Source organism: Pyrenophora tritici-repentis (assembly GCF_003171515.1).
Source record: "Pyrenophora tritici-repentis strain M4 chromosome Unknown M4_contig_00032, whole genome shotgun sequence".
Classification (NCBI taxonomy): Eukaryota; Fungi; Ascomycota; class Dothideomycetes; order Pleosporales; family Pleosporaceae; genus Pyrenophora; species Pyrenophora tritici-repentis.
Genome location: NW_027093995.1, coordinates 1 through 15,502, shown reverse-complemented (window position 1 = coordinate 15,502; position 15,502 = coordinate 1). Strand labels below are relative to the sequence as shown.

General features: G+C 48.6%; 4 protein-coding genes across 4 annotated transcripts; 1 reads left to right on the top strand and 3 right to left on the bottom strand.

Moving 5' to 3' along the window:
* Positions 1–522: 522 nt before the first annotated feature.
* PtrM4_153520 (uncharacterized protein) lies at positions 523–3,223 on the bottom strand (the record flags this gene model as incomplete). The annotated part of the gene is made up of 3 exons (XM_066110287.1): positions 523–551; positions 647–1,996; positions 2,029–3,223. The coding sequence occupies 3 exons, from the start codon at positions 3,221–3,223 to the stop codon at positions 523–525; spliced, it is 2,574 nt and encodes an 857-aa protein (XP_065958689.1).
* A 130-nt stretch (positions 3,224–3,353) lies between these two features.
* On the bottom strand, positions 3,354–3,959 carry PtrM4_153510 (uncharacterized protein; the record flags this gene model as incomplete). Its single annotated transcript, XM_066110286.1, has 1 exon — positions 3,354–3,959. One exon carries the CDS (start codon positions 3,957–3,959, stop codon positions 3,354–3,356), a length of 606 nt encoding a protein of 201 aa, XP_065958688.1.
* A 194-nt stretch (positions 3,960–4,153) lies between these two features.
* PtrM4_153500 (DUF3505 multi-domain protein) lies at positions 4,154–5,239 on the bottom strand (the record flags this gene model as incomplete). Its single annotated transcript, XM_066110285.1, has 1 exon — positions 4,154–5,239. The coding sequence occupies one exon, from the start codon at positions 5,237–5,239 to the stop codon at positions 4,154–4,156; it is 1,086 nt and encodes a 361-aa protein (XP_065958687.1).
* Positions 5,240–12,595: 7,356 nt separating this feature from the next.
* On the top strand, positions 12,596–15,229 carry PtrM4_153490 (uncharacterized protein; the record flags this gene model as incomplete). The annotated part of the gene is made up of 3 exons (XM_066110284.1): positions 12,596–13,813; positions 14,113–14,609; positions 14,662–15,229. The coding sequence occupies 3 exons, from the start codon at positions 12,596–12,598 to the stop codon at positions 15,227–15,229; spliced, it is 2,283 nt and encodes a 760-aa protein (XP_065958686.1).
* Positions 15,230–15,502: the final 273 nt, after the last annotated feature.

Below are 15,502 nucleotides of genomic sequence, written 5' to 3'. Positions count from 1 at the left end.
TCTGGGACGTGCCACTGTGCACGAGCCTCTATATTGTCTGTGATCTGCAATCGATAAGAATCAAGCCAGCTTGACTTGCTTGTTGACATCTCTGATCGCTGCTTACACTATCCGACCTACTCGAGCTGTTGGAGCTACCCTCGTCAACGTTACAACTCTCTATATTTCCTCTACTCGCCTATTAATCTTGTAATCCAACAAAACTCTCCTGCTAAGTTATTGCTCTCAACCGTCTCTAACAATCGCTTTTTTCCTAAAAACTCAAACAACGTCGGCCCTGCTCCTGAATTACTAACCCCGAACTCCTCTAACCGCGCCGTCCATCGGTTTCCTACCTCGCTCCGCCCTAATGCTATACTTAATAACCCGCCTATTAATACCCCTCTATACTGGCAATCCCCGTCTTGGACTCTCTGATATCGCCCAAAACTATTCCTTTCCCACCGATTGCATATCTCCTGCGGCACTCCACACCAAAAACAGCCCGAATAACGCTCAAACTTAATTGTCTCTTCCATCCTCTTAATCGACTCCTTGATCCGCTGGCTCTCCTGTCGCCAACATTGCCGTACGTCGTGTGCGCTCGATCCTTGCCCTACCGCCTCGCATAACCCACACCGGTTTATCCATTGCGCCAGCTGCCTACGCAGCCACTCGACGTCGGCGAACTCCTGCTGCCGCTGCTGTATCAATCTCTGTCGCGGGCCGCCTTGCTCTCGTTGCTGCTGATTAAACGCCTGCCGCGCCTCTTCTTGCTCCCTCTCCAATGTCTCCGCCTCTTCTTCGTTGCTGCTGCCGCCCTCGGCCACCTCCACCACCTCCATCTCCTCCACCTCCTCCACCTCCTCCACCTCCTCCATCTCTTCCATCTCCTCCTCCATCTCCTCCTCCATCTCCTCCTCCATCTCCTCCTCCTCCATCTCCTCCTCCTCCATCTCCTCCCCGTCGGCTCTCATGCATACGTCACACCTCTCCTCTCCCTCCTCGCACCGAGCTCGCTCGGCCTCGCGCCTGTCTAAATACCCGTCCAACATTACCCGTCTACATGTCGCCGCCTCGTCTATGCCTTCGACGTATGCTCGCACCAACCGCTGCTCCGCCTCCCCCTGCTTGTCATCCGCCGCTCGCTGCTCGCCGTCCTGCACCATCATGATGGCCTCGCTCCGCTCCCCGTCTCGCCCGGCTCGCCCGCTCTCCTGCGCGTAATCCAACACGCTAAACGGCCAATCCATGTGGACAATGCACCGGATATCGGGCACGTCCACTCCCATGCCCAACGCGCTGGTTGCCACAATCACCCGCTGCTTGCCGCCCATGAACTCCTCCAACATGCTTGCCTTGCCAACCGCGTGGTGATGATACGCATGGCACTTGAGCTTCTCGGCTAACCCCTTGACCTTTGGCACTGAGTTGCCGTACACTACAATCTTGCCGCTCTTATACTTTCGGACCTTCTGCTGTACCATCGCCAACACCGTTGCCTCTACCTCCTGTCTCTTCCTCTCCTTCTCTACCCTTACCACCCGGTACGCTATGTTGCTCCGTGCTGTTGGTGCCCTAAACATTCTTACCTGCCCACGCTCAAAATGCATTCGCCGGAATAACTCGTCCTCCTCGCTGGGTGGCAACGTTGCTGTTAACATGACCATCTGCGTCTCTACAGCCACTAGCTTACCTAGCTGCTGCATCTGCTTGCGGAACGTGTACTGCCGGTTTAACACGATATGGCACTCGTCGATAATAATCCGATCTAGCTGCCGCGTCGCTCGTAGCCGGTTTAAAAACGTTGCAAATTCCTCTCCAACTGCCGACTCGGGCGTCACTAACACCACCGCTGCTGCGTCTGGCGGACGCCGACTCTGCCACTCTACGCACGATATCCCTAGCTTCTTGCACCGCTGTGCCATGTCGCCACGCAACGCGATCAACGGCACTACCACCACCGTCGTGCCGCCCTGCTCTGCCCACGCCGGCAACATGAACAACAAGCTCTTGCCTGCCCCCGTCGGCATCACCGCTACTACGGACTCTCGCCTGCTGTGATGGCTTTGATCGCTGCCTCCTGCACCCCCCGGAACTTGGCCTCCTCGCCCATCATGCGCTTCAGCTGCGCTCTCGCGTCCATCTTCCTCAGCCGCTGCCACCGATCCACCCTTGCCTCGTCTGCCTCGCTCTCAAACGGCGCTCTCTTCCGCTTGCTGCTTCTTCTCTGGTCGTCCAAGCCTGCCTGGAAGCCCAAAAATCTATGCCAATCCGTGCTCGATGCCCGGAACTGCTGCCGCCTATCCGCCACGGCCCCTGACTGCTCCATGATCCCTCGCGCGTATACCAGTCCCGCCACGTGCGACGTATGGCCCGCCTGCTCGTCGGCAATCGAATCTCCTGCCTGCTCCTCAGCCCACTCCTTATTCTCCTCGCCCTCATCTGCCTGGAACGCTGTCGATCCACGCAAAAACCGCCGGCTGATGCCAATCGCCATCTCCCGGTACCCGGCAAACGTCCACTCCTGGCCCATCGCGATCCGGCTCTCGCGCTTCAACGCCTCCCGCAGCCGATCGGTCGTCCACTTGCGGCCGCTGGGGTCTGCTGGCCACATATGCGACGAAACTGCCTCCTTCTCCCACACCAACGCCTCGAGCCGCTGCTGGAACGGCAACACCAGCCACATATACCACACTACCAGCTCGCCCACCTCGCGCGGCAAATATCGATGGATAATCTTGACGTCGCCGCTGACTTTGTATCCCTTGTGGTACCGTGTCACAAACACCACCATGCCGTCCTCGATGAATATATTGCGATGCCCCCCTTGCACTGTGTTGCTATGCCGTACGCTCAGTAGCTCTGGCCCTCGCGCTGGCTGCCCACCCGTTATATGCATTAACACCGCCAGCTTCTCGCGAAATTCTACCACCCGGTCCATGTATCGCTCTATTGCCTGTCGGTCTACCCCTGACTGCGTCCCGGGCTTCATGAACCGACTCCGGATGCTGGCGCTCTCGCCTACCCGCTCAAATAACCACCTCTCGCCGTTGACGGGCATGTTTGTGCGATGATCCTTCAAAAAGTTCCATCCTGGCCGCTCGTCGGTTGGGTTGTCACGTATGCTCTCCCATGGCACTGCCGGCACCGGCGCTGCCTTGCTGCTAAACATTAACTCCTCTGTTAATAATCGCCGGCTCTCGCTAGCCAGCCCATGTACCATGCCGCGGAACTGCGCCATGCTAAAATGCAGCTCTTTGTACAGCAGCTCGTCGCCAGACTCCGCAACAATCAATCGATCGACATGATTGATTCCTATATAGGTTAAAGAGTTACTTTATTAGGCAGCCTTTAACCTAGATAGGAATCAATCATGCCGATCCGATTGATTGTTGCGGAGTCTGCTCGTCGCCGTTCGTCCACTCTACATGCCCGCGGGTTGTAGTGTTGTAATGGATCTTCAATCCATACGTCCGCAAATCCAACATCCACTGCATGGGGCTATGGCTGCCGCGCACCATGAACCGGTCCATCATCTTCTGCACTAACTGCAAACACCCCTTGGGACGCCGTCGCTGGCTTGGCCCGCTCTCGTACGCGCTGTCATCTAAGTCGTCGTCTGTCTCATCGCCGCTATCCTCCTCGGGCCCTGACATTTCTAGTCCCTTCTGCACGACCATAAACCGAGCGATCTTGATCACCGCCGATAATATCGGCGGGTACTGCTCCGGCCCCTTCCATCCGTCCTCCTTGACGCCCAGCACCGCCAACGCGCACACCAGCGGGCTGTCATACTCTCTACGGGTGATGCGGTGGTTAAGTAATGCAATGCAAAACTCCAAACACGCTTTCTGTATCTTAGACAACTTCTTAGGCTCGGGGCCTTCTCCCTGACCTGGCTCTTCCTCAGCTACCTCTATCGCCTCGTCTATGTCGTCCATCATCTCCTCGTCCAGCTCTTCTCTCTCTTCGTCCATATCCTCGGCTTCATCTTCTTCGTCTCCCTCTATGCTCCGCTTTGCCTGTTCGATTAACACCTCCCATGCCTCTCGCTGCCGGCGCGTAAACCGATACTTGGGCACAGTCCGCAACAATCAATTAAGTGGGTCCTAGAAGGTTCAGATTGGATTGATTGATTACCGCTTTAAGCCTAGTAGTTACCTATAGGAGTTTAAGCCCTACCTAGATAGGTAAGTGGGTCTAGGAGAGTGACCGGATTGAATTGATTGTTGCGGAGTCTATACTTGGGGCTCTTCCACCCGTGCTCTTTCTGTGTGCGTGCAAAAAACATTAACATCTGCTGCCACGGTCGTGTGTGCTTGACAATGGCGTTCTTGTCCATATACGGCTGTAACGGCTGGAACCGGGTTTGGTGCATCTCTGTGCGAATTGCCTCCAACCGTATAAACACGCCAATCCGGTCAATAATGGATGCCTGGCTGAACCGCGCCAATCCATCCATGGCTGCCCAAATCGCTGCTTCCACCGGCTCGGCCTGCTGCTCCTGCCTGGCATCTGGCTCTGCCACGGGCTCCTCGATGCACGCTAACAAATCCGGCCTCTCCATGCCCACTAGGTACGGCAACCACTGCGTCCGCTCCAGCCATGGGTTCACCTCGTCGCGCTCGCCCTCCTGGATCGTCGTCTGCGCCCGCTTCTCGATGTCTGCCCACGCCTTGGCCATCTGCTCGCCCACTCGCGCCCATGCTGCTGCCCCGTCTACGGGCACGATTTCGGGGCCTTCTCCATCCTGGCTGGGTGCCTGGACCTCAAAGTACTGCGATCCATGCCGGCTGCTGAATAATCGCTGGCAATGGACCAGCCGGTACCCCTTATCCATATGTGCCTGCACGCTCTTCTGCCTGGTTCGACTTGGCCGCCCTCGCTTCTTCCCTGCTGACCATCCTTGATGGTCCTTACGCCAATGCTTTCGTATAGCCTCCTTACTTCTTGCTACATAATAGCAGCAGCTGGAGTCAAATTGGCATAACATCCCGTCTGTATACACTGGCAATTGCCGCACAGGCTTTGGAGCACCAGTCGGCACCTCGAGCTCACTAGGGTACTGGACTAACCCAGCCCAGCTGCGAACCTGCTGTCCAACTGCCTCAGCCTCCTTGTAACTAACCTTATGCTGCTTCTGTAGATGGCCCTCAATCTGATCTGGCCATACTGCATATCTGCACTCTCTGCATGCCGCTACGCTGTGCTCAGGCACATGCTCGAAATACTGGCACTCGATGCTAGGTTTAGACATGTTGAAATATCGACGCCTACCTGTTCTACTCGGCTTCTTATATACACGCGCTGTTGATCGCTCTCTCGGTGCTTACTCCGGCGGCGCGCGCGCGGCGGGGTGCCGAGCCTCGCGACCTCCTGACCCCCAGACGCGTAACCCTAACCAAGAACACCAAACCCTAAGCTCCTGAACCACATAGTCTGCTGCGCTGTAAATTCGTCAGATTGTGCGTCTACGTATGCTGAGTTATATGTCTAAATTTGGAGTAATTTCGACTATAGACTAAAAATGGGATGTACTCCTGAAGTTTAATGGGATAAACCCCTGGTTCTAGTATATACCCGCCATACGCGTACTTCTCAGCACTAACAAAAAAATGGTATATTATAACGTACCATTGAGCGCCCTGGGTTAGAGTTGTTACCTGGCCTTAGTTGAGAGAAATCTCTGCAAATGGCCCGTGCGCCAACTGATTTTAGATGTTCGATCGAAGGCACCCTCTACGAAACCGACAGAGCAACGGCTCTTCCTTAGGTATATATCTCTATTGCTGCAAAGTAATAGGCCTATATATCTAGATGCTACCTATACCCGAACGCCCTAAACCAACTCGATATACCGACCCCATATACCGAACCGCTCCAGCACCTGCTGTCACCAGCACACTCACGAGCAAAACACCGACCAGGCACTAGATGTATAGATCTATTATCTCTCTTGTAGATCCCTATATACAGACGCCTACACCAAAAGCCCTCTCCACCGAACGACCTAAACCGACTCGATATACCGACCCCATATACCGAACCGCTCTAGCACCTGCTTTCACTAGCACACGCACGAGCAAAACACCGACCAGGCACTAGATGTATAGATCTATTCTCTCTCTTGTAGATCCCTATATACAGACGCCTACACCAAATACCCTCTCCACCGAACGCCCTAAACCGACTCGATATACCGACCCCATATACCGAACCGCTCTAGCACCTGCTTTCACTAGCACACGCACGAGCAAAACACCGACCAGGCACTAGATGTATAGATCTATTCTCTCTCTTGTAGATCCCTATATACAGACGCCTACACCAAATACCCTCTCCACCGAACGCCCTAAACCGACTCGATATACCGACCCCATATACCGAACCGCTCTAGCACCTGCTTTCACTAGCACACGCACGAGCAAAACATCGACTAGGCAATAGCTGTATAGGTCTATTATTGTTAGGTTATAATAGATTCCTGTATACAGACGCCTACACCAAAACGCCCAAAACATCGACTAGGTAATAGCTGTATAGATCTATTCTGTCTTGTAGATCCCTATATACAGACGCCTACACCAAATACCCTCTCTACCGAACGCCCTAAACCGACTCGATATACCGACCCCATATACCGAACCGCTCCAGCACCTGCTTTCACTAGCACACGCACGAGCAAAACATCGACCAGGCAATAGCTGTATAGATCTATTCTCTCTCTTGTAGATCCCTATATACAGACGCCTACACAAAACAACAGACAGACACTGTATAAAACTACAAACAATATTTCTTTTCGCAAAGAGCTCGCTGTTACATCTCTTTCTGTTCACCACACTGCTCTTTAGCACCCGCGCCAACGGAAGACTAGCTCGGAAATTGGACTACGCAACTATCCTCCAAATTGTACAAGACCTATAGAAACTCCATATTGAACAACATACATAGAACGGCTTAGCCAAAGTCCTACATAGTCACCGACTGATACAGGACTCTAATGGAAATATAATAATAATAATAATAATACTTCGTCTTAATTTCTAACTATCTTCTTTTATACTCTTCTTATTTATTTTCTCTTTTCGTTTACCTCCTTCTTTTCTTTCTATCCTCCTATACTTCTTCGATTCTCTTCTTCTTCTTTACTTCTCTCTACTTTTATATTTCTTCTTTCTTTTATCTTATACTTGTTAAACTTCTTCTCTCTACTCTACCCTCTCCTCTACCCTTTTTGTGATACCTTACAGCTTACTCTTACTCTCTCTCTCTTCTTTCTCTACTCTCTACTCTTACAATTTACCCTCTGCGCCCCCTTAATCTATCTTACCTTGATAAAACTCCTCTTCTTACTCTCTTTCTTTGCCTTTACCTCGATCTCTCTTGTATTTTCTTTCTCTACTATTATTTTGCGTCTACAACTCCGCGCCCTCTCTTATCTATCTACCTCTAAAATATAATATTCTCTTATATTCTTTTCTACTACTCTCGCTTTTGTATTATTATTACCGCAACGGGCGGCTTCTTGAAACTTAACCTCTTTTCCTCTGCCCTACCCTCTCCCTTCGCCCTTCCGCCTACTCTCAATCCCCTCTTTCTTGCTTTCTATTAAACTCTCTTGTATTTCCTCCTCCCTAAAATCCCTTACCCTCACTCTCTCCCTTACCCTCAATCTCTCCCTTACCCTCAACTCTCCCTTACCCTCAATCTCTCCCTTACCCTCAATCTCTCCCTTACCCTCTCCCTCTACTACTACACCTCCCTCTTTTCCTCTCTCAACTTCTTTTACTCCTCTAACTTCCCTTTCCTCTCTCTTGATCTACTTTACTTTCCCTATTTCCTCTTCTTTCTACCTCTTTCTCTCCTACTTACCTCACTCCCTACTCCTTCCTTTTTCTCTCCTTCTACTAACCCTTTCGAATTTTTACTTTTAACTCTACTCTCTAACCTTTCTCTTCCTACTCCTTACTCATTACCTCTTCTCACCCTTTTTCTCTTTCTTCTCCGACTTTCTTTACTCACTCTACTTCTCTTTTTCTACTACCTACTACTCCTCTTTACTTCCTTTCTATACTTCTTTCTTCTACTACTACCTACTTTACTCTCTCTTACCGCTTTCACTACTTCTACTTCTACTCTTACCCTTTTCTTTACTCTTGCTCTCTTTCGTGCTCTCTTTCTTCTTCACTTCTACTTCTCATTTTCCTTTTTCTCTCTCTTCCTTTCCTTTACTTCTGCTCTTACTCTTACTCTTTATTACTATTCTATTCTCTTATATCTATTTTCTTACTTTTCTATATTATATTAACTATCATCTCTCTCTTCTTCACTCTTTCTCTCTTCTTATATCTCTTCTCTTTTTTCTCTTTTACTATCTCTTCTATCCTCTTCTATTATCCCTACTCCCTTACCCTTCTTACTCTCCCTAACCCTGTAACCTTTCTTTATTTCTCTACTTCTCTTCTTCTACTACCTACTACTTCTCTTTACTTACCTACTTTCTTTACTTTTCCTTCTGCGTTTTACTCTCTCTTACCGTTTTTATTACCTACTCCCTCTCTTCCTTTACCACTTCTACTCCTTCTTAACTTCCTACACTCTCTACTATCTACTCTTTACTCTACTCTTTACTCTACTCTTTACACGCTACTATCTACCCTTATAACACATACTCCTCTTCTTTATAATACCTTACTTATCTCTTCCTAACACTCCCCTTTCTCTTTATATCCTACTTACCTATGAAACCCTCTCTTCGCCCTACCTACTTGTGAAACCTCCTCTTCCCCCTTACTACTTGTTTCGCCTCCTTGTCTGTCCTATCTGCCCCGTCTGACTTGCTGTACTGCGCCCCCGGAACTCACTCCACCGCCTGCGTTCCTATAACCTAATTAATCCTACAATAACTACTCTTACTCCACCCTTTTTGTAACACCTTACGGGTCCACCCACCACCCCTCTACTCTCTCCTCTACTCTTACTCTACCCTCTTTGTGACACCTTACGGCTTACTCTTACTCTCCCTCTTCTTTTCCTACTTCTCCCTTTCTCCTCCTAAATACTTCTTAACCCTAAAAACGGGGTGTTACTACTTATACGCCCTATCTAACTTCTTTTAACTCCTTACTCTCTACTCTTACACCCTACCCTCTACTTCGCTCTACAACTCTGCGTCCTCTAAACCTACCTTATCTTATAAAAATTCTATTCTAACTCTCTTTCTAACCCTTTACCTCTACCTCTCTTGTATTTTCTTTCTCTACCCTCCTTTTGCGCCCCTAAATCCCCGCCCCCTCTTACCTATTTACCCCTAACATATAATCCTCTCTTATATTCTCTTCTACTACTCTCGCCTTTGCATCTTCCTTACCGCAACCGGCGGCCTTCTTTAAACTCTACCTCTTTTCCTCTTTTCCTCTGCCCTATGCTCTTGCTTTACGCTTCTGCCTACTCTGAAACCCCTCTTTCTTATTTTCTAGTAAACTCTCTTATATTTCCTCCTCTCTAAAACCCCCTATATATTATTTACTATCCACTTTATTATTCTTAACTCTTTTTACTTACTTTCTCTAGTTATCTTCTTATACTATAATACCTAACCCTCTTTACCCTCCCTGATCCTCTCTACCCTCCCTGATCCTCTCTACCCTCCCTGATCCTCTCTACCCTCCCTGATCCTCTCTACCCTCCCTGACCCTTCCTCTCCCTGACCCTTCCTCTCTCTACCCCTAACCCCTTTAACCGCGCCCTCCACTACTCTCTTACCTCCCTCTACCCTACCTCTTCCTCTATTAACCCCCTATTAATACTCTGTTACACTATCAATTTGCGTCTCGTACTATCCAATACTGCCCCGAACAATTCCTCTCCTACCCCTTACATTTCTCCTGCCTAACTCCCTACTAAATACATAACGAATAACCCTTATACAAATCTACTCTAACACAATCTTAACTGCTTCTTTTGTATTTCTCCTCCCCGTCACTAACATCTCCCTATTTTGTCCTCGCTTTGCTTATCACCCGCCCTTCGCATATTCCCTATCTATTCCCCTACTATCCTAATTGCCTGTCTTACTACTCTACCTGCCTAAACTCCTGTTATCACTGCCGTATTAAACTCTACTACCCGCCTTGTCGCTCCTGCTCCTACTGCTCTACCCTCCTCTCTACTATATCTCCTCTTATTACTGCTCTTTGCTGCTGTCTATCTCCTTGTCCGCTTGTCTACACACTAAAAATCTCTCCTCCTCTTCTTTATATCTCTCTTCGCCTCCTTGCCCCTCCAAATACTTTTCTAATACTCGCCTTCTATATCTTATTACCCACTCTTTCCCCTCTACATACTACCTAACGAATTGCTCTTCTACCTTATTTTGCCTGTAATCTAATCCTCCTTTATCTCCTTATGAATATTTTTATTCTTCTATTCATTTCTTACCTATCCCTCTCTTCATTCTGTAACCCTAACCCTTTCTTCCTTCTATACCCCTAACCCTGTCTTATCTACTATAAATCCTCTTCTCCCCTTTAACCCCGCCCCTAACGCTTTCCTACCTCCCTCTACCTAAACGCTGCCCTAATAAACCCCCCGTGAATACTCCTTTATACTGTTAATTTGCATCTCTTACCTTCTAATACCGCCCCTAACAATTCCTTTCCTACTCTACCTCCCACCAAAAACGCCCCTAATAACCCTTAAACTGAATCGGCTCTAAAACAATCGTAATCGCTTCTTTTACACTTCCCCCCTCCCCTCACCAACATCTCCCTATATTTTCCTCGCTTCGCCCATTATCGCCCCTTTGCATATTCCCTATCCATTCCCCTACCATCCTAATTCCCTACCTCACTACTCTACCTCCCTAAACTCCTGTTGCCGCTGCTGTATTCACCTCCGCCACCCGCCTTGTCGCTCCTGCTCCTGCTCCTGCTGCTCCAACCCTCCCTGCCCCTCCTCATCTCTCCTCTCCACCACATCCATCCTTCCCCTCTCTCTCTTCTGTTCCTCTCTCTTCTTTCCTTTCCTCTTCATCTATTTCTATCTCTCCTTATTTTTAATCTAATTTACTCGCTTTTATCACTTAATCTATATAACATCTACTAAATACCCTAACTCGGAAACTTTTCCTATTGCCACTATATCTTCTCTCTTCTTCCCTTTACCTCGGCCTATACCCTTCTCTGCAATAACCTCTGTTTTTATTGTTCTCCTCTATTATAAACGGCTGACTCTAATAAAACTCTCTTATTAACCTATTCGTTTCTGTACACCCTAACCCCTACTTGCTCTAAAACTGTCTTACGAATCCCTCTATTAAATTTACTTTAACTCTCTGTTCTACTAACCTCCTATCTATCCCTATGCTACTCTATTCTTGCTTCCCTATACTAATCCTAACAACCTTGCTATAAATACCCTCGAAACTAACAATCTTTATATCTGCTGTCTAATCTCCTCCGTATCTATTATCTTCTTATTGCTTGTATACACACGTTATACCATTCGCTATACTAAACACAACCTAAAATACTTCTTCAACTATCTCCTTTGCCTACTACCTCTTAGTTCTCTAATACTGTTGTATATTGTGTCGGCTCTGTCCTTCGCCTACCGCCGTCTATATACCGCATCGCATTATCTACTACCCTATATACCTCTATCACTATTCTGCGTCGGTAAACTTAAACTCTACCTACTGTATGCACGTCCAACACGGCCTGCCTCGTCTTACTACTGTTGCTTAAATACCCACTATGCATTATTGTACTGTACCTTAACTCTATCCTTATCCTTATTACTACTGCTGTTCTTGCTACTCTCTCTTTACTTGCTCTATATTTTTCTTTACTTCTCTTTCTATTTTCTTTACTTCTCTTTCTTTCTTTACTTCTCCTTCTTTCTCTTTATCTTTTGCTTCTTATGTCCTTCTCTATAAACTTCCTTATCTTTCTCTCTCTTTCTTCTTCTACCTATCTTCTATTCCCTTTACTATACTCCTCTTAAATTATATCGGGTTTCTTTTATTCTTCTTTCTTTTCTAACATCTCTTTTTAATATTATTGAAACATAATCTCTTATATCTTTTTATTTATATCTTCTTCTTATGACTCTACTTTTATATAAACTTAATCTTTTCTTCTATCTTCTTATTAATGTATTCCTAATAACTTGCTCTGTCTTCTACTACAATCCTAATCCTTAAATCCTACTTAATTCTATGCTTGATTTCTTCTTAAACACTATCTAATATATACTACAAACTATACCTGTTTTACCTACCTCATCTATCGATTATGAATCTCACCAACTTTATACTCTCTCTTTCGAATCTTTCTTTTCTTTGCTTTATACCTGCATACTTATTTTTAACATAAATAACTCTTCTTTAAACTTTTGCTCTTACTATACCCTTACTGTGCTTATTACTCTTACTACTGTTACTATCTTTGCCTCTATTATAATTACTCTTGCTTCTACCACGGCTACGGCTGCTATTCTTGTAACTTTTCCTTCTATCGCGACTATCACTCTTACTGTCTATTCAATTACGGTTACGGGTTCTACTATTGCAACTCCCGCTGTTCCTGCCGTCCTTGCTGCTTTTAACATGCTCGTTATTACTCCTACGGCTACTACTACACCTGTGTTTACTGCCGCTTCTACAAATATCGCCACTGCGGCCCCTACGCTTCCTATTCTTGCTATCCACTCCGTCCTTGCTGCTCTCGCCATTCCAGCTGCTCCTGCTGTCCTCGCTGCTCCTGCTCTCGCTAATTACGCTCCTACTATTTCCGCCCTTACTGCTCTTACTCCTGCAGCTTTTACTCTTAATGCGCCTACTCCTACGGTTACTGCTCTTATTGCTGCTACTCTTAATGCTCTAGCTCTCACTGCTATTGCTCTCGCTACTCTCGCTATTCTTGCTACTACTACTGTCCCTGCTGTCGCCAACCTCGCTTCTATCGCTATCCTTACTGCGACCACTCTCCCTGCTCCTATTATTTTCGCTGCTTGTAACACCCTCGTTGCTGCCGCCTTTAAAGCTCCTACCCTTGCTACTCCTGCTATTCTTACTGCTCCTGCTCCTACGGCTCTTACTTCTACGTCCTGCTCTTGCTACTCTTACTCCTACCGCTCTTACTCCTCCGCATTCCGCAATCCTCCCTATTACTGCTTCTGCTCTCGCCACTTCCTCTATCTCTACTATCCCCGTCCTTCTTGCTGCTCTCGCTTTCCCCGCTGTTCCGCTGTCTCTACTGCTCTCTTCTGCCCCTTACCTCCTACGCCTCCTCCACCTGCGGTAACTGCGGTTTCGGCGGCCGCTACCGCTCCTCTTGTCGCTGCTCTTACTACCCTCGCTACTTTCGCTTTCCTTGCTGCTCTTAATATCTTCGCTATCAATCCTACGGCTTCTGTTCTCGCTGCTCCTGATACTCTTACTATCTCTACTGTCCTTACTTTGTCCCTTGTCCTTGTAACTTGCACTGCTCTTAATATTCTTATTACTACTCCTACTACCCCTGCACCTGTTGCCGCTTCTGCCCCTGCTATCCTTGCTGCTTATAATATCCTTACTTCTACCTCTTACCTCTTACAGCTTATATACACCTCCGGCTACTGCTATTGCTACTGCTACTCTCCTACTTTCGCTATCCTCGCTACTCTTACTGTCCTTACTATCCTCGCTGTTCTTACTATCCTCGCTGTCCTCATTATCTCGCTGCTTCCGCTGTCCTTACAATCCTCGCTGTCCTCGTTGTCCTCGCTGCTTCCGCTGTCCTTACAATCCTCGCTGTCCTCTGTCCTCGCTGCTTCCGTCCTCGCTGTCCTCTTGTCTCGCTGCTTCCTGTTTCTACCCTTACTGCCCTTACTATCCTCGCTGTTCCCGCTGTCCTTGCAATCGCTACAATTAACTTAATAGTTTAATTCCCTTGCCGTTCGCCCCTTTCTTGCGCTGCCCTTGTTGCTCTTACTGTCCTCGCAATCATCGCAATCACCTTAATTACCTTAATTGCCTCTATCCTCGCGGCTACACATCCTGCTCTTACTGCTCTTGCTACTCTTACTTCTATCGCGCCTGCGGCTCCTGCTTTCCTACTCTCGCTATCCTCGCTTCTCTCACAGCTGATCCCGCTATCCCTACTATCCCCGCCGTCCTCGCTGCTCTCGCTGCTATCGATATCCTCGCTTCTGCTCCTCACTCCCACCGCTCCTACTACGCCTGCGGCCGCTATAACTACTTCTGCCCCTGCTCTTGCTTTCCCTACTGCTCTCGCTGTCCCTGCTGTCCCCCACTGCTCGCGCTACTCTCGCTGCTTCTCACTTCCTACCGCTGCTACGGCTTCTACAACTCCTTTCGCCGCTGCGGCTCCTGCTCTCGCTGTCCTTACCGTCGTCGCTGCTCTCGCTACTCGCTCTGTTCTCGTTACTCTCGCTATATGCGCGGCTCTCGATGCTCTCGCTGCCAACGGTACCTATCATGTCGCTGCTCTTATTTCTCTCGCCTCTCTCGCTCCTACGCTCTCGCTACTTGCCATCTCGTTGCTCTCGCCTGCCTCGCCTGCCTCGCTCTCGCTACTTGCCATCTCGTTGCTCTCGCCTGCCTCGCCTGCCTCGCTCTCGTTGCTCTTGCCGCTCTTGCTGCTCTCGCTCTTGCTGCTCTCGCTATCGGAGCTACTCTCGCCGTCGTCACGACCCTCGCTTTCCTCCTGCTCAAGCTGCTATTACTGCTTTCGCTACCTGCCATCAAGTTGCCCTCGCTGTCCTCGCCATCCTCGCCATCCTCGCCATCCTCGCCGTCGTCGCTGCCCTCGCTATCGCCACTATCGCCACTGTTGCAGCTATTGCTCTCGCTACCAACGCTGCCTGCGCTCTTACTGCTCTCGCCGCTCTCGTTACCTTCTCTGCCCTCGTCTTTGTCGTTGCTCTCATTGCTCTCGCTGTTGCCGCTGCTTTCGCTACCTCTAATATCTTTACTACCCTCGCCTTCGTCACTACTCTCGCTGCTCTCGCCTTGATCACTGCTCTCGCTGCCCTCGCCTTCGTCGCTACTCTTACTGCTGCTACTATCGTCACTGTTGCTGCTATCTCTCTTGCTGCTAACCCTGCCTACGCTCTCGCTGATCTTGCTGCTCTTGCCTTTATCGCTGCTTACACTATCCGACCTACTCGAGCTGTTGGAGCTACCCTCGTCAACGTTACAACTCTCTATATTTCCTCTACTCGCCTATTAATCTTGTAATCCAACAAAACTCTCCTGCTAAGTTATTGCTCTCAACCGTCTCTAACAATCGCTTTTTCCTAAAAACTCAAACAACGTCGGCCCTGCTCCTGAATTACTAACCCCGAACTCCTCTAACCGCGCCGTCGATCGGTTTCCTACCTTGCTCCGCCCTAATGCTATACTTAATAACCCGCCTATTAATACCCTCTATACTGGCAATCCCCGTCTTGGACTCTCTGATATCGCCCAAAACTATTCCTTTCCCACCGATTGCATATCCCTGCGGCACTC